The sequence below is a fragment of the Megalobrama amblycephala genome, linkage group LG15 (assembly GCF_018812025.1).
Source record: "Megalobrama amblycephala isolate DHTTF-2021 linkage group LG15, ASM1881202v1, whole genome shotgun sequence".
NCBI lineage: Eukaryota > Metazoa > Chordata > Actinopteri > Cypriniformes > Xenocyprididae > Megalobrama > Megalobrama amblycephala.
In genome coordinates, this window is record NC_063058.1 from 18,828,560 (window position 1) to 18,854,322 (window position 25,763).

The following is a 25,763-nucleotide window of genomic DNA, read 5'->3' on the forward strand; positions in this document are numbered from 1 at the left end:
TATTAAATTACACAGTGGTGTGGGAATTCATAACAGCATTGATAAAGCACAACTCCCTCACACCTTCAGCACTCATACATCCCTATATAGGAGCTTTACTACCACTGAACTTTACTGTGGGGACCAGGCACTTCTCAGTGTACTCCTCCTCTAGCAACACCATAACATTTTTGATGCTGTTAGATCCAGCATCAAAAATGATTGATTTGGTCTCATGAGACTACAGTAATGATTCCCAGAATCTATATTTTGTAAATATGGGCTTTGGAAATGGCTAACTGACTTTATTGTGCTTTGGCTACAGTAGGTAGTTCCAGTGAGAACAACAACAACCATGCATGTCATTTCTGCAGGCTGCATCTTACTCTGAGAGATGAACCATCACTCTTTTCACAGCTTTTGCTGATTCTGAGACACTCACTTGGTATTTCTCCTGCTCTTTGTCTAGCAAAAAAATCCCTCATAACTAAACGAAAGCTTAAAATGAAGGCTTGATCCATTGTTTTTGAATTTCTGTGTTACTTTTGTTATATTTTCACACTTAAAACAATGATTTGGTAACCCTCTTGTACCACTGTCCTCTTTTGTGCTAAGAAATAAATCTCCTGACAGTTCTCTCCCAAGTGTTTCCATGGTTGTCAGCATTAAGTCTGAGAATGATTCAGTGGGCTATATAACACTTTAAATTGTCAAGAAATTACTTCTCTTTAAATGTTTTGGTTCAACATACTTACCTGTTGATCAAACATTGCCTTAAACTTACACCAGAAAATTTGTATTTTGTTTTATTTAGTAACTTTTAGGAGGGTGTACTCATTTTTGCTACACAACATTTTATCACCTTGATAAGAAAATCTTATTTTCTTGAATAATTTTGACATTAGTGTGGTTTCAAAGAACAAGAGATACCTGGAATTTATACTGTAAGGATGGTCATTTAATGAAACTCAAATGTAAATATTCTAATATTTTGAGATACTGGATTTTGGACTTTCATTAGCTGTACGTTCTAATCAACAAATTAAAAAACAAAACAAAAAAAAAACTTTTGAAATGTTTTACTTTACATGTAGGGAATCTAGTATAAATGAAAGTTTCATTTTTTTAAATAATTTACAATAAAAAAAATTAACTTTTTCACGATATTCTAATTATATGACCAGCACCTATATAATTGTACTTAAAAAATGCTACTAAAGTGATTGTGTATAAATTGTATACATGTATTTAAAAAAAAAAGTATATGTATACAGAGAAAAAAATTATATATAAATTAAATAAATAACATATCATTTATATTAAATAAAAACATTTTTTCACCTTGTGAATTTATATTCACCTTGCATTTTATGTGTAAAATATGTGCAAAATAGGTGTAAAATATGGCATGTTTAAAGGAGTACTGAAGCATTAGAGTTGTATTATGCTAGGCAGTGATCCTGCCATGTTATGAAGGCATTATATTGGCAGCCTGAAGGTCGTTTGGGAATTACCTGCAGGTCCTCCATGCACTGGTAGAGCTGTTGGTTGGCTTTAGTAAGTCTCCTCTGAATCTCATTGCTCTCCTCTTTGGTCTGAAGAGGCTCTCTCTGCTCTACTTCCTTTCTGTAGAATTCAACGTCCTGTTGCAGCTGTTCGTTCTACAGTAATAAACAAATCCATCCTGCTGTCAAACATGATTTACTACTTAATGAGTGGGTGTCATACTGCGAATCAATACAAGGTGTCATATTATACATCACTTCTGAATTACACATTCCAGTCGTTTGAGTCACACTGATTAATTTTCTTTAAATGCACAGTGGTGGAACAGTCTTTAAGGGCTTAAGAATAAAAATGGCCTGACGGACCAGTTTCAGGATAGTTGTGAAACTGACGCTTGTTCTATCGAAGAGAGAGTGTTATGTTAATCATGTATATCTGATTTTATGCTATGCATTGCTGCTAATTACACTGATTAAAATGCAAGATAAGATTATCTAACTGGCTAATGTAGATGAGATTTTATTGAAATCGCAAGAATGAAAGTCTTGGGAGTATTAGTAAAATAAACAAAAACAAAAACAAATTTTGTGTTGTAAATTGTAAAGAAAAATGTCTTGTAAAGAAAAACGTATATACAGATACATCACTAAAATCAAATTTTTAAGAGGGGCGAGTGAAATTGCGATTTGAATTTCTTCAAGGCCACCTTTTGGTTACCAGACCAGATCAGACTGGTGGTGCAGTTCCAGTTGACATAAACATGTTTATAATAAATAGACATGCTACTCTAAATCTGCCTAATCTGGGGTCTTACCTTCTTTGTAAGCTGCTTTATCTTGAGGGGTATTGACAAGAGATGACAGCAAGGAAAGAAAAGGATAAAAAAGAAAACAATAACAGGCATGCATAAAAGAAATGAAATGATCAGTTAGGGAATAAAGCTGTGAAGAGAAGGTGATATAAGAGAGATGGAATGGATAATTGGAAGTAACAGAAAGAGGAAGATTTAAGATGCCCATAAAAAAACATCATGCAGGCCCAGAAAAGGATTGGACGTACCTCTCTTTTCAGTTTCCTGTTCTTCTCCTCTGCCTCTTCAGCACGGAGAGCCAGCTGTGAGAAAACATGCATTAGTCTGTTATCAATCCTACACCCGCAGCTACAGCGTTGTTCCCATTATTATTCCATGTATACTTTTTATGGTGTTTTAATTTAAATGAACAAAATATTTACTCAAAAATTAATATGACATCCTCTAACTAATTAATTCAATTAATCATTTAAGATTTGAATACCTAAAACATAACATTTAGCAGTGTCCCACATTTTGAATGCACACATAATTTTCTTCTTTACAATGAAAGAAGTATGTTTCCTCAAAATCCTCACTTGGACACTTTCTACAGCATTGAAGAAAATTTCTCATTCCATTTTTACATTTTTTACACTAATTTTAGCGTTCATCAACTCAAGCATTCAACCTTGTTACCAAAGTTATTGTAAAAACTTGATTTTTCTTTAATTGATAGGTAATTTAATAGACATCCTGTAGGCTACAGTTTTATTATACAAATAAGTACCGAGTAATATTAATTAACAACATGTACTTACTATATAATTAGGGTTAGGGTGCCTGCAATAATGCAGAATTTACTGGCATTACTATAGTAAATACATGTGACATGTAGCAGGGACACTGTAAAACAAAGTTTTACCAAAAATAACTTTAGTGTTTCTGGTGCTATTTAGTACCCTGTTCATGGAAAGTGTTGCCTACCTCCTCATTGGCTTTCCTTTCCTTGCCCATTTCTTTCTCCAGCTGGATCACCTCTTTCTCCTTGCGCTCCAGGTGACTCTCCAGTTGGTGAATCTCATCCCGGAGGAAACGTGTGTCCCCCCCTCCCACCACGCGCTGGGCCATCTGGACAGGAAGTGAGACGGATCTGAATAAAGCTCAAGACCCAAAGCTCTCCGTCTGTATATATCTGTGACACCGGTGAGCTGTGCGGCTCAATAACATCTCATTTCTTTTTTACAACAATAAACATTACCAAAGGAAATGTGATGTGTAGAACAATTAGAATTTTAACAGAACGCAACATACAGGAAATTAAGCCAGTAATCCTCTTAAGTACTTGTACACAGACTGCTCACAAACAGCACATAATAAGCACACTTGTATGCATTTATTAGTGAAATTCCTTCCTTACCTCTAGCTCACCTTCCAGTTTCAGGACTTTAGCTTTCAGCTCATTTTCTGCAATCATTCAATAGGCAAGCAGAAATATATGGTCTATCAAACCAGTACATGGTTTATAAATAAAAATGTCATTTTTATTCTTGTAAAGTGACCTTGAGTCAAAAAAAAAAAGCATTAATTTAATCCATTTTATTATTTTTTTATTAAAGCTGCAGTCTATAAGTTGTGCCTCTTTGTCGCCATCTCTGTTTGAAACCTGCAATTGCAGTTATTTGCAGAATTATCATCTTTATGTGGGTTGTGCATGTGCGGCACGGCTCCTCAGCGCAGATCAATCTAATGTTTTGAGGAGAATGTTTGCTGTCAGTGGATACTGTACTTCAGAATCACAGATCGTACCAAAATAAGAATTTTCACCGGAAAACATCATCTGAACAAGTAAGTAACAAATCTGCCACTTTTGTTCTGACCAACTGAGAAAAAAAGCATTACAATAAATCACGCTACCAATGGTGATTAAATTTAATGATCGCCTAGCTCGGATCACATCAAACAGCGCAAAATATTAAAATTAGGGCTGACCGATATATCGCATGCGATTGTCACGCGCATTTCGTCAGTAAAGCCGGTTCCCTGATTGCCGCTAAATCGCCATCACCTGCTTTCAAATGGAGCGGCATTTAATAGACAGAGCCGTAGTTCACTGACAAGCTACGCAATATCGCGTTCATATCGCAGATGAATCGCCTTCGATAATGAATGCGATATTGCGTAGCTTGTCAGTGAACTACGGCTCTGTCTATTAAATGCCGCTCCATTTGAAAGCAGGTGATGGCGATTTAGCGGTAATCAGGGAACCGGCTTTACTGACGAAATGCGCGTGACAATCGCATGCGATATATCGGTCAGCCCTAATTAAAATATTAGCAACATTTTTAAATATTAAAAATTTGATGTTTATCTGCTTACCCCCAGGGCATCCAAGATGAGTGAAAATCCAAGGTGACTTTGTTTCTTCAGTAGAACACAAATGATGATTTTTAACTCCAACCATTGCGGTCTGTCAGCCATATAATGTGGGTCAATGGGAACTTCGTCTATACGAGTGAAAAAAACATGCACAGACAAATCCAAATTAAACCCTGCGGCTCGTGACGACACACTGATGTCCTAAGACACGAAACGATCGGTTTGTGTGAGAAAACGTACAGTATTTATATCATTTTTTACCTCTAATACACCACTATGTCCACTAGAGGTAAAAAGTGATAAATACTGTTCGGTTTCTCGCACAAACCTATCGTTTTGTGTCTTAGGACATCAATGTGTCGTCACGAGCCGCAGGGTTTAATTTGGGTTTGTCTAAGCAAGTTTTATTTACTCTTATAAAAGAAGTTCCCATTGACCCACATTATTTGACTGACAGACGGCAACGGTTGGAGTTAAAAATCATCATTTGTGTTCTACTGAAGAAACAAAGTCACCTACATCTTGGATGCCCTGGGGGTAAGCAGATAAACATCAAATTTTCATTTTTGGGTGAACTATCTCTTTAATATTGTAATATTTTGTTCTCAAATTGTTAATGTTAACAACATCAGCATTGCGTGACTATGTGCATTTAGTGTGTATTAGCGTTACCTGTAGATTTCAATTTCTGTACAGTCTAATCTCTAAAGTCAGTTTGTCTTACCATACAATCCACCATCAAAATGATACGTTTAATTATTGCAGCTGCTGTGAGAAAAGTCTATAAATGATCCGTCACCAGCAGCATCCTCACGTTATATAGCCTAATAGCTGGGACTCGTTCTTCATGTAAACAGATGTCACTTAATGACGCACAGCTGCATGCTGAAATTTCCCGCGGGAACCCACCAGTTCCACCCGAATTAGAAAACATTATTACAAGCTTACGGTTGTAAATCAGGCTAAGGTAACGAGATAGTTTTGAACACTGGCTGGTTATGTTCTTGCTCAAAAATTGATTTTGAAAATTGATTTTGAAAAATTGATTTTGGTTAAAAATTGAATTTTTAACCAAAACATTTACGGACTGCAGCATTAAAGTTGAACACTATTTTTTTTTGTTTCCTTGCAAGCCCTTTTATTTTCTATAGGAAATGCAAATCTAATAATGACATACCAATTCTTGCTTGGTCCACACCTGCGCTGTCTACAACCTCATACGCACATTTAATTTCATCCAGTTTCATCTGAGGGTCAGAAAGACATCAAATATTACATCTAGCTATCAAAATTAATGACAGCAACTGCAGATGGCAAGACTTCAATGACCAAATAATTTAATTGAAAGAATTTTGAAGGTTTCCAAATAAGGCAGATGGTGGTGACAGTGGATCCGTCTTACCCTCAGAAGTGTTTGTGAGATTCTGAAGAGCTGAATAACTTTCTCTGAATCATCTGCTTTCATGTCCCGTGGTTTGACCTACATGAGAAGGAAAAGCATGATTGTCAGAATTTGCAGGAAGAATGTTTTTGTCTCTAGCACATTCCAATAAACAGATGTTAGTCTGGAAGCAAAGCTCAGCTTAGAGATGTTCAACATTTTTTTTCTTCAGATTAGCTGGAAAGTTAAATTTTTTTAACATGCAACCTCAGATACAAACAATACCCAAGTACTGTAACTTTGTAACATTCAAAGTTTGTAACATAAACCTAAATGATATGAACATAAATCTTTATTTTGCAAACTTTTTGGATTTGTGCTTCTGTTTTGGCATCGTTTACAACATCCTTACAACAATCTGCCACTAAAAAAATGCCTTAAAATGATACACATACCATCAAAATCAAATCACAGATTTTCTCATCATCATCTCCTAGATCCTCTGGGTCTACTCCCATGAGCAGCTTCCAGTCTGCGGCTGCAGGCATCTTTCAGCTCTTGTGCAGATGTCCTACAGTGTTGAACTGAACAACAGTTTATCCTTTATCAGTCAGTGTCAGGTTTTCTACAGACAGATAAATGTAATGCTACAAAGGCTTCTCTCAGAACACAGTGAATACACCCTCATATAACGACGCAGAGTAATAATATAATACTAAAAAAAGGGTCAAACGACAAGCTAAATATTAGCAAGAAATGCAGACCTCAGAAAACACAAAAATCCAAGATTAGCACTGTATGCAATTGGTAACATTTTGTTTTGTTTGTTAGCTATATTATAAAACTTTATTATGCGTTTTCTTAATGTCACATATGCGTCTTTTGTATATATTCATAAAACAGACACCGAAAACAACGCATTCAGACCTTATTGATAAAACAGCCTAGCCATCTTGTGTTCCCCTTGCTCTGCCGCTGCTAGGCAACCAGGAAAACAGTCGTAAAGCGGAACCGAGCGGAACGTCGTAAATTCGTCTCTTTTGGTTCTCATCTCTCATGAAATATTCTAATATGCGGCATTTATTGCGAGGGATATAATATGGAAATTAATATATGTATATATCACTTTATCTTTTCATTGAGCTGCCATAGCCGAAACATAAAGTCCGTTACTTTTATTCTGCCGAGCATTTTGACCCGGAAGCAGTATTGGTCCCTGTTATTTCAATGGTTTAGGTCGAACTTGCTACTTCAGCCAAAATAAACACAGACATTCTCTTTTCATTTAGTTTTTTACCAGACATGACAAGGTAAGTTGTCAGTCTATTTAAATCCTGTCGATCACTGATGACAGATTGAGACTGTTTGTTTAAATGATTGAAGTCAGTGAATGCTAATGAGACAGCTTAAGTTAGATTTGATCTTTAATCAGTGTGTTGTTCATTTAAACCAGTTTCTTTTACTCAAAAGTACATTAAGCTTATTTATTAAGCTTAGGAATGGATGTTGCATTGATGTTTTCATAATGTAATGTCTGCATTATTCGATTCATATCAATGATAAACAAATGCTAACTGATAGCTAAATGGGCTGGTCAGGATTTATGGGGCTGCGCCTTCTCTGCTCCGTTCAATCCACACGAATTATTCTATTATTATGAGTATTATACTGATTTATTGGTGTGTTTAGGGTTACAACATAGTTGCAAAAAAGTCGCATTGCAGTAGTCTGATTTAAATAGGGATATAAAGGTCATGGGAAATTTAAGGGGATTTTTAAATTATGTTTTCCAGGCATGGAAAGGTCATCCAAATAAATGTAATATTTGAAGGGATTGGTATTTATTTTAGCGATTATATATTTGTATATCTCTGCTCTGCTCTTAAAATAAATGTTAGAATATACACTATCAGTCAAAAGTTTGGAAACATTACTGTTTTTAATGTTTTTGAACGAAGTCTCTTATGCTCATTAAGGCTGAATTTATTTCTTAATAAATACAGAAAAAACAATAATATTGTGAAATATTATTACAATTTAAAATTGTGGTTTTCTATTTTAATATACTTTAAAATATAATTTATTCCTGTGATGAATTGTCAGCATCATTACTCCAGTCTTCAGAGTCACATGATCCTTCAGAAATCATTGTAATATGCTGATTTATTATCAGTGTTGGAAACGGTTGTGCTGCTTAATATTATTTTATAACCTCTGATACTTTTTCAGGAGTCTTTGATGAATAAAAAGTTAAAAAAATATCAGCATTTATTTAAAATAAAAATCTTTTGTAACAATATACACTACTGTTCAAAAGTTTGGGGTCAGTAATTTTTTTTTCTTTCTTTCTTTTTGAAAGAAATTAATATTTTTATTCAGCACAGATGTGTTAAATTGATAAAAAGTGGTAGTAAAGATTTATATTGATAGAAAAGATTTATATTTTGAATAAATTCTGTTCTTTTTAACCTTTTATTCATCAATGAATCCTGAAAAAATATTAAGCAGCACAACTGTTTCCAACACTGATAATAAATCAGCATATTAGAATGATTTCTGAAGGATCATGTGACACTGAAGACTGGAGTAATGATGCTGAAAATTTAGCTTTGCATCACAGAAATAAATTATATTTTAAAGTATATTAAAATAGAAAACCATAATTTTAAATTGTAATAATATTTCACAATATTATTGTTTTTTTTCTGTATTTATTATGAAATAAATGCAGCCTTAATGAGCATAAGAGACTTCATTCAAACACATTAAATAGTAATACTACTTAAACTTGTTTAATTCAGTTGTCGAGTTTGTTCAAATTAAGTTTGATCCAGTATTTCTATTTCATTTCAGCTTTATTTTAATGAACGAAAACAATTTTAATAGTTTTAGTTAACAACAACAACAGCTTTGTAGAGCTTGTGAACACTTTTTGTCAGTGTTATTATTATTAATTATTAAATAAAATAATAGTAATACTTCCTCTGTCCTACAACATAAGATATCGACCAAACCGTAAATGGTAGTAGCTAAAAGTGGTCGAAATTGGGCTTGAATCTTCATATAGAGTTTCCATATGGTTGTGAAAATCATCTCCACTGAATTACACCACCTTATGAAAGTTACAACCCGGTGTGCCGGCAGATTCCAAAACTTGTTATTGGAGGTGTAAATATCTTGAATATGAAGTGTAATAACTCTTACATTAGGAACTGTCTTACTCGAGATAACAGTTGTTATCCAACAGCACTTTTAAAATGGAAATAATCTTTCTCTATACTCTCAACTGAGAAAATTTGCTCAGTAAGTAATACGTTTTTACTGCCAAATAAGGTAAAGGAAATACATTTTAAAATACTACACAGGTATTATCCATGTAAAGTTTAAAAAAGACATCTCACCACAATCTTGAACTTGAAACTCTCACACAATTATTTTGCAATTGTAAATATTCAGAAGACTTTTGGAAGCAGGTTTCTATTATGGTTTTTGATACGTTCTACAAAATAATTAAAATAGATGAATCTATGATCCTCTTCTTGAACTGTAATACCGGCTCTGTTATAATTGATAACGCATTAAAATGAATTCTTCTTCTTGGGAAGTTTCATATACATAAAGCTAAAGTAATGTCTATTACACCCTCATTTATTTATTTTTTCTGTAAAGACCTTAAAATATTTTATGACTCATTGAACTTGATTAATAGAAATAAGTGTATAAAAACATCTCAGAATTTAATGCTCTGTATCATGTAAGATCTGTTATGTGTATCTCTAATTTTTGTTTGTTTGGTTGTTTTTTATGTTAAAAGTCATTGTATGTTTTTTTTTTTCTTTTTTGAAAGTTGAAAGAAAAAAAAAGTGGTCGAAAATGTAACACTTTCTCTGCATTTAAACATAAATCAGATCGTAGATGGCACTATAGAGCACAGAAATAGAAATGTTGACTGTTTATGAACTCTGGAAACCTTTCCACAATATTGGATTTTAACAAATTTAGCATGCTAACAGTCATCAAACTTGTTTAACTTCAACATGGCCACTTGAGGCGAATGTAGGGTGTGGCCCAATTGACTAAAAATGTTATAATTTCTATATCAAATAAGTAATTGTTATGAAATTTGGTAAATGTATGCAGTACATTACTCTAGGGAGGCTACATAAATCTGACTCATTTCAGCCTGATGGTGGCGCTATAAAAATCATAAACATTTAAAAATTACTCTCATTATGACATGCTTGGTGTGTTTGACTTGACATTGACAGTTTTTCACCAAGGTCCTACACGAATATATAAGCCCATTTTTAAAAATGCCTGGAAACAATCAATCAGTTCTTTGCGATATTTTAAAACAAGTTCAAACAATGGTCTAAATGATTCATTAGCCACGTTGCCTGAATTCAAATGATTTTGTAATCATGTCCCAGTTGTTACTCGTCTGCCTTTGCAGTGCTCAATGAGGTCTCACGTCAGCGATGGCTGTAGTGTCGTGGAAGGAGATCTGTCTTCTGACTGGACTGGTGGTGGGCTGCTACTGGAACAGCCTGTTCTGTGGTTTTGTGTTCGATGATGTCTCTGCTATCTTGGATAACAAAGACCTTCGTCCCACCACACCGCTGAAGAACCTCTTCCTCAATGACTTCTGGGGCACGCCTATGTCCGAGGTAGTACATCTTTCTTTTGCATAGTGAAGAACTTCAGCTTGAAGAGTATATGTTTTTGTTTTGGAAGCTCTTCATATCCAAACTTGTCTCTTTTTTCAGGAGAGGAGCCATAAATCCTATCGGCCGCTTACTGTTCTCACCTTCCGCCTCAATTATCTGTTCAGCGAGTTGAGTTCCTCATCGTACCACCTCTTCAATGTGGTTCTTCATGCCGTGGTGTGTGTCCTCTTTCTACACTTCTGCCGTCTGCTCCTGGACCGAAGCACCAGCCTCATAGCGGCCCTGCTGTTTGCAGTCCATCCCATTCACACAGAAGCTGTAAGTAACTGCTATTATGTCATTTTAAAGTGTCCCTGTTATGCTTTTTCAGATATTTCCTTTCATGTAGTGTTTAATATACAGTGGGTACGGAAAGTATTCAGACCCCCTTAAATTTTTCATTCTTTGTTATATTGCAGCCATTTGCTAAAATCATTTAAGTTCATTTTTTTTCCTCATTAATGTACACACAGCACCCCATATTGACAGAAAAACACAGAATTGTTGACATTTTTGCAGATTTATTAAAAAAGAAAAACTGAAATATCACATGGTCCTAAGTATTCAGACCCTTTGCTGTGACACTCATATATTTAACTGAGGTGCTGTCCATTTCTTCTGATCATCCTTGAGATGGTTCTACACCTTCATTTGAGTCCAGCTGTGTTTGATTATACTGATTGGACTTGATTAGGAAAGCCACACACCTGTCTATATAAGACCTTACAGCTCACAGTGCATGTCAGAGCAAATGAGAATCATGAGGTCAAAGGAACTGCCTGAAGAGCTCAGAGACAGAAATGTGGCAAGGCACAGATCTGGCCAAGGTTACAAAAAAAAATTCTGCTGCACTTAAGGTTCCTAAGAGCACAGTGGCCTCCATAATCCTTAAATGGAAGACGTTTGGGACGACCAGAACCCTTCCTAGAGCTGGCCGTCTGGCCAAACTGAGCTATCGGGGGAGAAGAGCCTTGGTGAGAGAGGTAAAGAAGAACCCAAAGATCACTGTGGCTGAGCTCCAGAATGCAGTCGGGAGATGGGAGAAAGTTGTAGAAAGTCAACCATCACTGCAGCCCTCCACCAGTCGGAGATTTATGGCAGAGTGGCCCGACGGAAGCCTCTCCTCAGTGCAAAACACATGAAAGCCCGCATGGAGTTTGCCAAGATGGTGAGAAATAAGATTATCTGGTCGATGAGACCAAGATAGAACTTTTTGTCCTTAATTCTAAGCGGTATGTGTGGAGAAAACCAGGCACTGCTCATCACCTGTCCAATACAGTCCCAACAGTGAAGCATGGTGGTGGCAGCATCATGCTGTGGGGGTGTTTTTCAGCTGCAGGGACAGGACGACTGGTTGCAATCGAGGGAAAGATGAATGGATTAGTTCACTTTGAAATAAAATGTTCCTGATAATTTACTCACCCCCATGTCATCAAAGATGTTCATGTCTTTCTTTCTTCAGTTGAAAAGAAATTAAGGTTTTTGATGAAAACATTCCAGGATTATTCTCCTTATAGAGGACTTCAATGACCTCCAGACAGTTGAAGGTCAAAATTACAGTTTCAGTGCAGCTTTAAAGGGCTTTAAATGATACCAGACCAGTGAAACGATCGTTTTTGAAAAAAGTCTGCTTACGGAAAAAAACAGAACTGGTGCCGCGTTTGTTCTGTAAGTTGAATAGGGAAGGCATAGGACATACAGCTTAAGCTTTTTGAAGAATACGGAAAGCGGAAGCACGTGCAAGGTGATCATTTGTGTTTATAAATCATATACTGTTGTTTTTTGTTTGTTTTTTCGAAAATGACCGATCGTTTTGCTAGATAAGACCCTTATTACTCATCTGGTATCATTTAAAGCCCTTTGAAGCTGCACTGAAACTGTAATTTTGACCTTCAACCATTAGGAGGACATTGAAGTCCATTATAAGGAGAAAAATCCTGGAATGTTTTATCAAAAACCTTAATCTCTTTTCAACTGAAGAAAGAAAGACATGAACATCTTGGATGACATGGGGGTGAGTAAAATTATCAGGAAATTTTTATTTGAAAGTGAACTAATCCTTTAGACTGGCATTTGCAAATTTGTTACAAACCTACATAGGTTCAAGCATCTTTTGGGAGACAATAACACCATTTATCATGCACTTCGATCTTTAAAACTTTGCAGACCTTTCACATTTACAAACAGCTATATTAAACACTACATGAAAGGAAATATCTGAAAAAGCACTCCATTTGTGGAATTAGTTCGAGTGGCTTTATTGATCCTCATGCTGCTGGTTGACCTTGTTATAGTTTTGAAGTTTCCTTGGTAAATTTGCCTTTGTTGCTTGAGGAAATGACTTTTGGCACAAAGTTGAGGGAAAAAAACACACGAATGAAGCGACTTTGCATATGCCGCCTCATGGTGGCAGTAATAGATAGAGCTTTATGTTCCCAGTGTGCATTGCATGTAAACAGTTGTACATTACCATGGAAACTGTTTGAAATTGAGCCCTTTTCATTTCAGTCAATATTTGTTTCCTATTTTGTATCCTGTCCTTTCTTGTTGAGCCAGATATCACTTGTTTGAAGTTCATAAAGGTCAAAATTCTTGGAGAGGGGGAATAAACAGAGGCTCTGATTAACTGTGTAGTTCAGTGCAGTGGTACACTATCTGATTAGAGTGCATTATATAGGAATGGTGGTTGTTTATCAGTTAAAGATCAGGGGCCTGTACCATGATGGTAATTAAACAAACTCAGGGTTATAGGATTAGTTTTGAGTTGACAAAATCAAACCATACCAGTCCGGCTTTGTTGGTACCATGATGCTGATCATAAACTTTCTCTGTCAACTCAGGCTTTGATCCTGAGTTTGTGGAGCGCGTGCTCATCATTGCGTGACATCAGTGGCAAACAGCCAATCACATGCCTTGCAACAGTGAGAAACTCTTGATTCACTTCTCGCAAAAGACCCAGCGTCGTTCAAAACTCTTTTGCTGAAGATTAAGAGATTGAAGAAAATGAAGAATTTTAACTCATTCAGTGTAAGCGAAAAGTTAAAGGTGCCCTCGAATGAAAAATTGAATTTATCTTGGCATAGTTAAATAACAAGAGTTCAGTACATGGAAATGACATACAGTGAGTCTCAAACTCCATTGTTTCCTCCTCCTTATATAAATCTCATTTGTTTAAAAGACCTCTGAAGAACAGGCGAATCTCAACATAACACCGACTGTTACGTAACAGTCGGGGTGTACGCCCCCAATATTTGCATATGCCAGCCCACGTTTCCAACATTATAAAAGGCATTAGACAAGGGCAGCCAGTATTAACGTCTGGATGTGCACAGCCGAATCATCAGACTAGGTAAGCAAGCAAGAACAATAGCGAAAAATGGCAGATGGAGCAATAATAACTGACATGATCCATGATTACATGATATTTTTAGTGATATTTGTAAATTGTCTTTCTAAATGTTTCGTTAGCATGTTGCTAATGTACTGTTAAATGAGGTTAAAGTTACCATCGGTTATTACTGTATTCACGGAGACGAGAGAGCCGTCGCTATTTTCATTTTTAAACACTTGCAGTCTGTATAATTCATAAACACAACTCCATTCTTTATAAATCTCTCCAACAGTGTAGCATTAGCCGTTAGCCACGGAGCACTATCAAACTGTAAACAATATAACAGTATACAATACTCACATAATCCGACGCATGCATGCCGCATACATGACGAACACTTTGTAAAGATCCATTTTGAGGGTTATATTAGCTGTGTAAACTTTAAGGCACTGTTTAAGGCAAGCGCGAGCTCTGTGGGCAGAGAGCATGGGATTTAAAGGGGCCGCAGCATAAAATCGGCGCGTTTATAATGATGCCCCAAAATAGGCAGTTAAAAAAATTAATTAAAAAAAATCTATGGGGTTTTTTGAGCTGAAACTTCACAGACACATTCAGGGGACGCCTTAGACTTATATTACATCTTTTAAAAACATCTAGGGCACCTTTAATTTAGTTGGTAATACAGCGATAGAGACATGTAAGGTCACATGTAGTCATATTTAAAGTTTATTTACAGCTTATTTATATTACATATGATCTGTATTAATATTAATTTAAACTAATAACTGTTAAACTAAAATCGCTTGTGTAATGGATTAATAATAATATCATTGAATTATTATATAAATCATATATAAATCATAAAATCATTCTAAAGTAATTATCATTAAACCACAATTTCCTCGTTAAATATTTGTTTTTACTATATAATGACCTTTAATTTGGAGGAAGAGAAACTGGGGGAGTGACTTTATTGTGTTGAGTGTGTCAGTGTCACTTAGCTTACATCTGATTGGTCCAATTTCAGTTTGAAATCTCTAACCCAGAACATAACCTGCCCCGGAGCAGGTTAGCCATGGAGCGTAAGTTACTATGGTTAAGAACACCGCTAAAAGTTACTTTAATGGTACCTAAAACCCAGGATTGGCGCAAACTAATCTGAAACTTACCTGACTAGCCAGCTAATCCAGCTTCATGGTACAGGCTCCTGGTCTGCTAGTGAAATGGTTATGGGATCAGTCCCTGTGCGGGTGACATAAGAACTGGAGTGTTAATCTGATCTTATCTTAGTCATTGTCTAAAACTGTTATACCATCTACGATAGTGCTTATCTTCAGACTGTCTATAGGACTGATGTATAGTACATTGGTTTGTATAAAAAGTTCTTTCCTGAAAATTTGTGAGTAATGGTCTGAGCAAACAAATGTTTTGTTTCAAAGATATGGGTCGGTTTATTTTGAGTAATGATTCACAGAAATGCACAAACTCCAATGCCATTTTGCTACTGAGGTATTAATCAGACACGCTATATAAAACGGCTTATCGTAATCTAATTTACATCTGGAAATAAAGTTTAGGAGGAAAATTTGATAACGCTATGACGTTCAGTGAATGAGAAATATTTCTAGGTCACTAATTAAATAAGCAGATTTGTGGCATTGAGCATTCGAACTCCTCAAAAGGTCAGATTTTGGTTCCATTGAAGCACCAGGGGCCTGATGTATAAATGTTGCATTGAAATGTGCCTACGCAATTTTCCACGTAAGTACTGGGATTTATAAAACAATAAACTTGCTGTGAATGATGTGACGAGTCATTTTTCTGTCCAAAGGCCATAATAATAATAATAAAAAACAAAGACAGATCTACAACTAGATCTCTTTTATTGAATCCAAAAGGTTTTAATTAATTAATTAATTTTCCTACATATAAAGGTTTTTTAAAGATTTTGAAGTGACGGTTTAACCGTCCAAAGGCCAATATAGCCGTTAAAATATGTTAAAATGTAATAAATGTATATTTTTTTTTTTATTCTGGCATGATTTTATAACATCATATATTGACATAGTGCAAAATAGTATTAAAATTATGTGTACCAGCTTTGCTATGAGAGAGAATGTCCGGAAAAATGAATTTCATTTATGTCATTCGGAGTTACCAATAAAAAGGGACCATTTTGGATCAAGTCATGGGGTCAATATCATGTGACAGGATGTGACGTCATTCAGACACTTGCATAGGACCACATGGTCCTGAGGCAAAGTAACTAAATCTTATCTTACTATTTGAAAAATTAATGTTTTCACTTTTTGCACATCAGTGTTCATTTTGACAGCAAATTTTGATTTAGTTTTAGTCATAGTCTTTTGACTAAAATGCCATTTAGTTTTAGTCATATTTTAGTCATCGGAAATTATTTTAGTTTTAGTCTAGTTTTAGTCGACTAAATATCATAAGATTTTAGTCGACTAAATCTACAGTAGATTTAGTTGACTAAAATCTAATTTAGTTAAATTGTAATGCATAAAGCATTTCTCTAACAATACACAGATCCTATACACTGATATAGGTACATCTGATATCCCCAAACTGTTTATGTTCACCCAACTGTACTTTGCGCGCCAAAGTGGACGGTTTTTGACCGTTCAAGTGCAAAAAGACACGAAAGAGCAAAATTCAGCATATTTCAGGGATTGACACACTTATCATTGAGGTACTATAGTTTTTGTTAAAAATTTTATTAGATTTGATTTTTAGTCTTAGATTTAGATTAATTTTTTGTGTTTATGTCTTTTAGTTTTCGCTTTTAAATGTCTAAGTTTTTATTTCTGTTATTTTAATACCTCAGGTGAAATAAAATGAGTTTACATTTTTTATATATATTTATTTTTTATTTCAGTTAGTTTACTTCAAATAATGAAGATTTCTTTGGTTTTAGGTTTAGTTAACTATAATAACCCTTATACTTGTAAAATATATTGAATAATATATCAAATAATGTTCTTAGTCTTTCCTTCCTGTGACAGAAGATACAGTAGTTTACTATGAATTAAATAGAAATTAAATTAAATACAGTTTATTGTGTAAACAAAATAACAATAATGACCAGGAAAAAAATAATAATTATAAACCATCCCGAAATACACCGTGACTCTTATTCTGAAATGTCTGCAGCCTGCGTTGTAGCCTATTGTAGTAGCAGGCTACTAATGAGGGAGATAAATATGCATTCTTACAACCTACAACACATTACCATATAAACATAGTGTAGTAAACATTGTCGTAATTCATCAATATTAGTTTATAAGCAATCTCTTGGCATAAATGTGCGCTATTCATTAATTACTAAGCAGTCTGAAGTGCTGCTGCGCGAGCCTGTAGAGCGCGCAACAGCGCCGCGTTTCCTGCGGTTAGATCAGCACATTACACTTCAAATGTGCGCATCTTCCACACAGGACAGCGTTCCTGACTGGATATCTTCCCAAATCGTCCCTCTCTTTCATTTTCGTCTCGTTTTTATTCGTTGACGAATATTAGAGTAGATTTTAGTCATAGTTTTAGTCATTCAAAACGCATTTTTATTTAGTCATCGTCTCGTTTTCGTCCGTGAAAAAATGTCGTTGACGAAAATTATTCGTCAACGAAATTAACACTGTCGCACATACACATGTCCCGAAACATCAGGTCATTCGGTACAACCACTAAAAACATGGAAAATGTTGTAATATTTTAAAAACTTGTACTAAATATGAAATGTTTGCTCGCTAGCTAACTAGCTGTAGTTCTCAAGTTGTGTACATCAGGTTTTAGACAAACTCGTGGAGGACATGGAGTTCACAAACTGCTGTCATTAAAGCAAAAGAGACAATCTGAAATTCAGGTTAATTTTTCACTTCAACTTTTTGCATAATTTGTTATGCATACACTATTATTTATAATAAAAAAAAACCCATTAAAAATCAAATTAGGAGCTTTTGCACTGTTTATATAACAATTAATTATAACATGGTTATCTTATATATAACTGCTTGCATTATTTTCAGCAAAGGTTCTCACAGGCTGAATAAAAGGGAAAAAATTATTACTGCTTTTGATTGATTGCTTAAAACTGGTTCCTCTTGCACCTGTCACATGACTCTTCATGGCATAAACGTCCCCATCCAATCTCATAATAAGAAGCATTACTGTAAAAGCATGCGTAATAAATCATAAGACCTTTTACTTTACAATCTTGAGTTTGACGCATTTTGATCAAATGAAATTCCCTTTGGTGTTGAAATGTTTAATCTTTTGGTATGTGCAGGTAACAGGTGTTGTTGGCAGGGCTGAGTTGCTATCCTCCATTTTCCTGCTGGCAGCTTTCCTGGCGTACACCAAATCAAAAGGAGCCGATCACTCCATCGGTAAGCGTTGCCTTTGCATAACCTCATAATCCATGCACACATTCACGCTGCAACAAGTTCATTCCTAGTACATGACGCGCAAGCTGTGACTCGCCTCCCATTCAAAAGCTCACAAGCTCCCCACCCAGAAGTCTTGAGTACACAGCTCCAGTTTCACAGATCGATCAAATTGGCATGTTGTTTCTGACTTGATACACTCCACGACAGTTATTATATTATACTGTCAACCTCCCACTGTGATTCTTGATATTTTTTTCACAGAATGTTAATCCGGTCACAATATTTTTGTTTTTACCTTGTCCATGGTGTGATGACAAGCAATTATTTTCTTATTTTATTTCATTCTCATTTCTTTTGTTCATCGTTAATGAGCCGTCACCTTTATTTTAAGGTTGAAAAAAAACAAAAAACACATGATTGAATAGTGCATGCAAGTGTTGTATTGTATGCTAAGCCATTGTTCTTTACATATTATAATAATACACATCATTAATGTCTCTGTTGGCACAGTTCCAGGCCACCACTGTCGCTGCTTCTGGACTATATACTTATTTTTATATTAACATTTTTAGATTGTATTTGTGTTGTTTTATAAATATATATTTATGGATGTTAATCAATAATAATAATCAAATTAATCATATGTAATATGCCAGTCATTAAATTGAATGAATTGCAAATAATTGCATATGTATTAATATTTACTGAGGTAAGCTACACTAATGTTACAGACAAAAACATTAAATAGATGGATAAAAGTAATTTAGAATTGAATATATTGTTCACTTTAAAGGTGCCCTAGAAATGAAAATTGAATTTGCCTTGGCATAGTTGAATAACTAGAGTTCAGTACATGGAAATGACATACAGTGAGTCTCAAACACCATTGTTTCCTCCTCCTTATGTAAATTTGATTTGTGCAAAAGACCTCTGAAGAACAGGCGAATCTCAATATAACACCGAATATGTGAAGCAACAGTCGGGATCATTAATATGTACGCCCCCAACTTTTGCATATGCCAGCCCATGTTCAAGGCATTAGACAAGCCAGTATTAACATCTGGAGCAGCACAGCCGAATCATCAGACTTTATGCAGGTAAGCAAGCAAGGACAACAGCGAAAAATGGCAGATGGAGCAATAATAACTGACATGATCCATGATATCATGATATTTTTACTGATATTTGTAAATTGTCTTTCTAAATGTTTCGTTAGCATGTTGCTAATGTACTGTTAAATGTGGTTAAAGTTACCATTTTCTCTTACTGTATTCACTGGGACCAAAGCCATGTCGTTATTTTCATTATTAAACACTTGCAGTCTGTATAATTCATAAACACAACTTCATTCTTTATAAATCTCTTCAACAGTGTAGCATTAGCCGTTAGCCACGGAGGACAGCCTCAAATTCATTCAGAATCAAATGTAAATATCAAAATTAATACTATACTCACAGGAATCCATGCATGCAGCATGAATGACGAACATCTTGTAAAGATCCATTTGAGGGTTATATTAGCTGTGTGAACTTTGTAAATGCATTGTATTATAGAGTTGCAAGCTTGGAGGAGGGTGAGCATTTAAAGGGGACGTGCGCTGAATCAGCGCATATTTAATGATGCCCCAAAATAGGCAGTTAAAAAAATTAATAATAAAAAATCTATGGGGTATTTTGAGCTGAAACTTCAGACACATTCAGGGGACACCTTAGACTTATATTACATCTTGTGAAAAAGGGTTCTAGGGCACCTTTAAATAATAATTTTGTTTATATTAATTTATTTATAATTTTAATTAATAATTTTGTTCACGCGCCTTTGACTGTTGCATCATTTCTTACAGCATAAGTGCCACATTTTTAGGAAACCATATTAATTTAAAAACAGTCTTGAGATCCTCATAGCCCATTCCATTGCACTCCATCCATCTGTTTTCGAACTCAAAAACACAACCGTGTGAATGGCTTCTTGTGCTGCCTTCTTTAGAAATTTTGTTTTTGGCAAGTCACATTGTGATAATTAATCACGCTAAATTAACACATTCAATTGACAACTCTGTTTATATTAAGTGTCTTTCTCCGATTCTCTTGAAATTCAAGATTCCCCAATTTCCCAGTAAAGAACAACACCAGGCTGTTTTTCTTTCTTTCTTTTTCTTTCATCTGAACAATGTATGGTAGATGCATAGTTACTCAAAAGCACGTCCAACATGTTAAAAATGATGTACGTGCATGAGATGAAGACTTAAGTCATATTGCTTTCCTGTATCACCTCTGTGTCTTCAACTTTGTCTTTCAGTGTGGTCTCCCATCATTTCAACTGTGTTCCTGGTTGCTGTTGCCACGCTATGCAAGGAGCAGGGAATTACTGTCATTGGGATATGCTGTATTTACGAGGTCTTTGTAGCCCAAGGGGTAAGATTGACATTTATTTATTGCCTCTTAAATAAAGGATGTGTTGACGTGCATGATCAAAGCCAATAGATCTGCTATGGGGTCTTGGGATCAAAAGCTTATTTGTTAGAAATTAAAAAAAAAAGCAACTATATTGCTTTTAAGGGAAGTCATAAAACATCCTTTTCTTTTTGATATTAAAAGCCCTATTTTGTTGGCAGAAAGAAAGAGGGAGAGTGAAACCGCTACCCAGATGGAAAGACTTAATGCATCCTCATGGGGCGTAGTCTTGCATGATGGCTACAGACATATTTGTACTAGTGTTGTCAAAAGTACTGATTTTGGTACTAAGTCGGTACTGAAATTTCCCCCTAGCATTGTAAGTAGTGTTGATTCTTAAAAACCTCTGATTGGCCATTGTGTTTACGCGCTCAACAGATATGTCTCCCGTGTGTATCTGTGCAAGCGCTCGGTGAAGATGTCTATTTACATGTTTTCGAAGCGTTGATCATTGTAGCTAGGGCTGTGATGGTGGCAAATTTTTTTTACTACCGCGGTGGTAAATCACCAACAACTGCCGGTGTTGCGGTGGTAGGGTCCGAAGGGGGTGTGTGTATATATATATATATATATATATATGTATGTGTGTGTGTGTGTGTGTGTATATATATATATATATATATATATATATATATATATATATAAAATCAGGTTGTGTTAGACTTGCGTTTCACCATCTTTTTGATGGACAGGATTGTAAAAAAAAATCCATCATAATCAATAATCACCCATCATTTTTATATTTTAATGATAAGACATTTAATAGCTTCTGATTTCATCCACATTTTCATTTTTATTCAAAATATGTTGAAAGATACAACAGCTTACCGAAATCTGTATCAGTTCAATCAGTGTTGCAAACATTGTCACGTAACATTATACCTCAGAAAAGCCATTCGTTGACCATAAACGTATAGTCAGCAATAAAAATAACAAAAACTTAATTATGTAAGTAAGCATAAGTAACTTTATTATTATAAAATTGACTTAAACTAGGGTGCTCGTCTGTGTGTAATCAAGCACTCTGCTGCCACACTGGAGCGCACTCAACACCTACTGGACAGGGGTGGGAATTACAGTTACAAGCAACATAAAAAAAAAAAATCAATGACGGAAAATTTTCGGTTAATGCGACCTCTGAGATTATATATATACCGCCGGTGACACTCCGCAACCGTGTTGACAACTTCACCACCGCAGTGGCGCGGTTGTCATGCCTACCGTCACAGCCCTAATTGTAGCCAATCACAAACCTATCTGTTGAGAACGTGAACACAATGGCCAATCAGAGGTGTTTAAGAATATGCTCAACAGCACTCAAAATGCTAGGGGGAAATGCTGTTATCGTCAATTTTTTTTTAAAATTTCAGTACTGACTTGGTTATAAAGTCGGTATTTTGACAACACTAATTTGTTCTCTTTTGTCTGTTGATGTCATTATCTTGAAAGTTTAATAGTAAAATTAAACATAAAGCAAATAAAATGGTTTGCGGTATCAGTTGGAGCAATTTACTGTGGCATGTTGTAATGGTGTAAACATATTAAGGCTTTAAACCATCTCACAGTGAAAATCACTCAACACCTTGCCCTATTTTGACTGTCTATTTAGTTTGGTGTGAATATAAAATACGTTTAAAACCCCAGAGGGCATGTCTGCATTGAGTTTTTCGAAGAAGAGTGTAAAAATCAACACCGAGACATCAGCCAACTGATAACCGACAGCTTATACAGGTTTCTTATCTGATACGGCATTCATTACCTTCTGCTCGGAAAAAAGCGACGCAAGACATAACTATTTTGTAAGTGACAGTTGAGTAAATAACTTCAGGGCAACATCTCATTTCTAATAGCAGTAAAGCAAAACAGCAAAGTCTCATAGTTTTGTTAACCACAAGTCTTACCAGATGTGAAAACACCCTGTTGCCTATTCAGTTTAAAACAAGCTGCATGATTTAAAAAATCTGAATATTTGACGCACTTTCATGAGTTAGAAGTTGTACACATCGCATGTCACATTCATTAAGGATACCGTGTCCCTTCAAGAGTCTTTTCAGATGTTCTATTTAAATTGTTTATCTATTGTTCCCAGCTAATTAGCATCTGTGTTTGAATATCAAGTAAAAGCCACTCAGTGACGTTGCGTTCGTTCCGTCCATTAGCGTTCGGATGTTCGCCGGGGTCTTTGCTCTTTTCACAGCCTTCCATTCACTTTGCATTATGCAATTACATTTTTACATAATGGACTGTGGCATAATCCTCTTATGTGAGCTAGCAACTGAATGAATGTAAGCAGCTGTTGTTTCTCAGAGGAACTCGAGGTCCGTGGCTCTTTGCCTTGGACGAATCTTTGCTCCGTTCACCCCATTTGCAGCCCTCAACTATGCCTCTAATTCAACCCATATGCACAAGTAGCCACTGGACTTTGATGATTCACTGAAATACATGTAGCTTAAGTAATTACTATAATCGGCCTAAGTCCTAAGAAGTGCAGCTTTTAAACGATAATGTATTAAATGTATCATTGAGCTAATGTATCCGGAGCAGAGCCAAAGTGGCATGTGAAAGTTACATAGCATCTATCACTGTGAAATAGCGGGACTGTGGCCTATTTTTTTTATTTATTATTTATTACAAACTATATTTTATGCATTTATTCTTATTTATTTGTAACTAAATACTAAATACCATTCAAAAGTTTGGGATCAGTAAGATTTTTTTTTAAATGGAAATGAATAATTTAAAAAAATGATTAAAAGTGATAGTAAACATTTATAATAGGGGTGTAACGATACCCTCATGTCACTATTCGATACATGTGATGATACTGAACTCACGATACGGTATTATATTCCAAGACATACGGCAAAAGGTTAACAAAAAATGTACTGTTAATTAAAATGCTAAATTTGGTATTACATTGGGGGATGGAAATGAAGTGTAGAATTGACACTAGTGGAGAATTGACACTAAAACTCTGTAAAATTGAATTTTTCTCACTGTAATTTTCATTTTGGGTGAACTACAACAAGTATTGTCACTGTCCACAATACAATATTGTTGCATTTTTGTATTGCGATATATTGTGACACGATATATTGTTACACCCGTAATTTATAATATTTATATTTCAAATAAATGCTGTTCTTTTGATCTTTCTGTTCATCAAGTAGCAATAATATTTTACAAATTTACCATTTTAATTTATTTGTTGAGTGAGGCATCTTTCAAAAACATAAAAAAATCTTACCAACCCTCAAACATTTGAACGCTAGTGTATATATGTAAATTAAAATTTGGTAGTTATAATGAATTAATTTCACATATTAATTGAATATTTATTTTGATATAATGTGTTTTATTTATATTTTATTTCCCTAATACAGTTCACTCTGCCCATGCTGATTGACACCCTACTACAGGTGTTGAGAGGAAAAGATGTTTTTCCCTACGCTGTCCTCCAGACCCTTCTAAAGCTTATTGTCTTGATCATCAGCACACTTTTGCTGGTCATCGTCAGGGTGCAGGTCATTCAGTCCCAGCTGCCAGTGTTTACCAGGTGAGACCACAGTGAAACCTCTGTTATGTACAATCACTTTACATTGACAGCGAAACTGGAATTTTTAGCATCATTACTCCAGTCTTCAGTGTCACATGACATGAACCTTCAGAAATCATTCTAATATGCTGATCTGCTGCTCAAGAAACATTGATAATAATAAGAAATGTTGAAAATAGCACCCAAAAACACACAAAAATGAAATTTCTGTCATTTATCACTCGCCCTCATGTTGTTCCACACCCGTAAGACCTTTGTTCATCTTCAGAACACAAATGAAAATATTTTTGATAAAATCCGATGGCTCACTTTTTGTGTGCCAAAAAAACAAAATAATGACTTTGTTCAATAATATCTAGTGATGGGCGATTTCAAAACACTGCTTCATGAAGCTTTATGAATCATTTGTTTTGAATCAGTGGTTCGGAGCATGTATCAAACTGCCAAAGTCACGTGAACCATTGAAATTTTGCAACGTTTCGAAACACTAATGATGTAAGGAAGCCTCGTTTACTTAAATCACATGACTTTGTCAGTTTGATACATGCTCCGAACCACTGATTCAAAACAAATGATTCGTAAAGCTTCATGAAGCAGTGTTTTGAAATCGCCCATCACTAGACATTGTTGAATAAAGTTCCTTTTTTTGTTTTTTTGGCACACAAAAAGTCGCTTTATAACATTAAAGTTGAACCACTGTAGTCACATGAGCTGTTTTAAATATGTCTTTAGTAGCTTTCTGAACATTGAAAGTGTTAATTGTCAATGTAGGCCTCACTGAGCCATCGGATTTTATCAAAAATATCTTAATTTGTGTTCTGAAGATGAACAAAGTTCTTACAAGAGTGGAATGACATGAGGGTGAGAAATTAATGACAGAATTTTAATTTTTGGGGTGATTTAAGATTTTTTTTGTGGAAATCGTGATTATTTTTCAGGATTCTTTGAGAAATAGAAAGTTCAAAAGAACAGCATTTATTTGAAATAGAAATCTTTTAAACATTGTAAATGTCTTTATTGTCACTTGTGATCAATTTATTTACATCTTTGCTGGAAAAAAAAAAATCGTATTGATCCCAAACTTTTGAACGGTAGTGTACATACCTGCACATTCTGATATCTAATTGGCTGTGATTGTGTCACGAGTCACGACACATGTGCGATTTGAAGAAAAAAACATGATTCTGATTTTTCTGATTTAAAATTGCGATTGTGATTTAAAAAATACAGGTTTGCTGTGTTTAATAATAATAATAATAAGCATGCAGCACATATATTT

The 25,763-nt window shown here is 35.1% G+C and overlaps 2 protein-coding genes across 3 annotated transcripts in view; one reads left to right on the forward strand and one right to left on the reverse strand.

Annotated features, from left to right (window-relative positions):
• cep290 (centrosomal protein 290) overlaps positions 1-7,087 on the reverse strand; it is a 40,170-nt gene extending 33,083 nt beyond the window's left edge. Inside the window, exons 1-9 of one of the 2 annotated variants that reach the window (XM_048159351.1) lie at positions 6,963-7,087; positions 6,491-6,619; positions 6,057-6,134; positions 5,832-5,901; positions 3,696-3,742; positions 3,263-3,406; positions 2,545-2,598; positions 2,300-2,320; positions 1,494-1,640 (exon numbers count right to left, since the gene is read on the reverse strand). In XM_048159351.1, coding sequence (XP_048015308.1) covers positions 1,494-1,640; positions 2,300-2,320; positions 2,545-2,598; positions 3,263-3,406; positions 3,696-3,742; positions 5,832-5,901; positions 6,057-6,134; positions 6,491-6,583 — 654 coding nt within the window. In that variant the 5' untranslated portion in view covers positions 6,584-6,619; positions 6,963-7,087. The remainder of the gene's footprint in view (positions 1-1,493; positions 1,641-2,299; positions 2,321-2,544; positions 2,599-3,262; positions 3,407-3,695; positions 3,743-5,831; positions 5,902-6,056; positions 6,135-6,490; positions 6,620-6,962) is intronic. The other variant, XM_048159352.1, reaches the window with a different exon arrangement.
• A 96-nt stretch (positions 7,088-7,183) lies between these two features.
• tmtc3 (transmembrane O-mannosyltransferase targeting cadherins 3) overlaps positions 7,184-25,763 on the forward strand; it is a 47,968-nt gene continuing 29,388 nt past the window's right edge. Inside the window, exons 1-6 of the mRNA XM_048159353.1 lie at positions 7,184-7,345; positions 10,489-10,702; positions 10,802-11,020; positions 18,376-18,475; positions 20,774-20,889; positions 24,312-24,484. Coding sequence (XP_048015310.1) covers positions 10,514-10,702; positions 10,802-11,020; positions 18,376-18,475; positions 20,774-20,889; positions 24,312-24,484 — 797 coding nt within the window. The 5' untranslated portion in view covers positions 7,184-7,345; positions 10,489-10,513. The remainder of the gene's footprint in view (positions 7,346-10,488; positions 10,703-10,801; positions 11,021-18,375; positions 18,476-20,773; positions 20,890-24,311; positions 24,485-25,763) is intronic.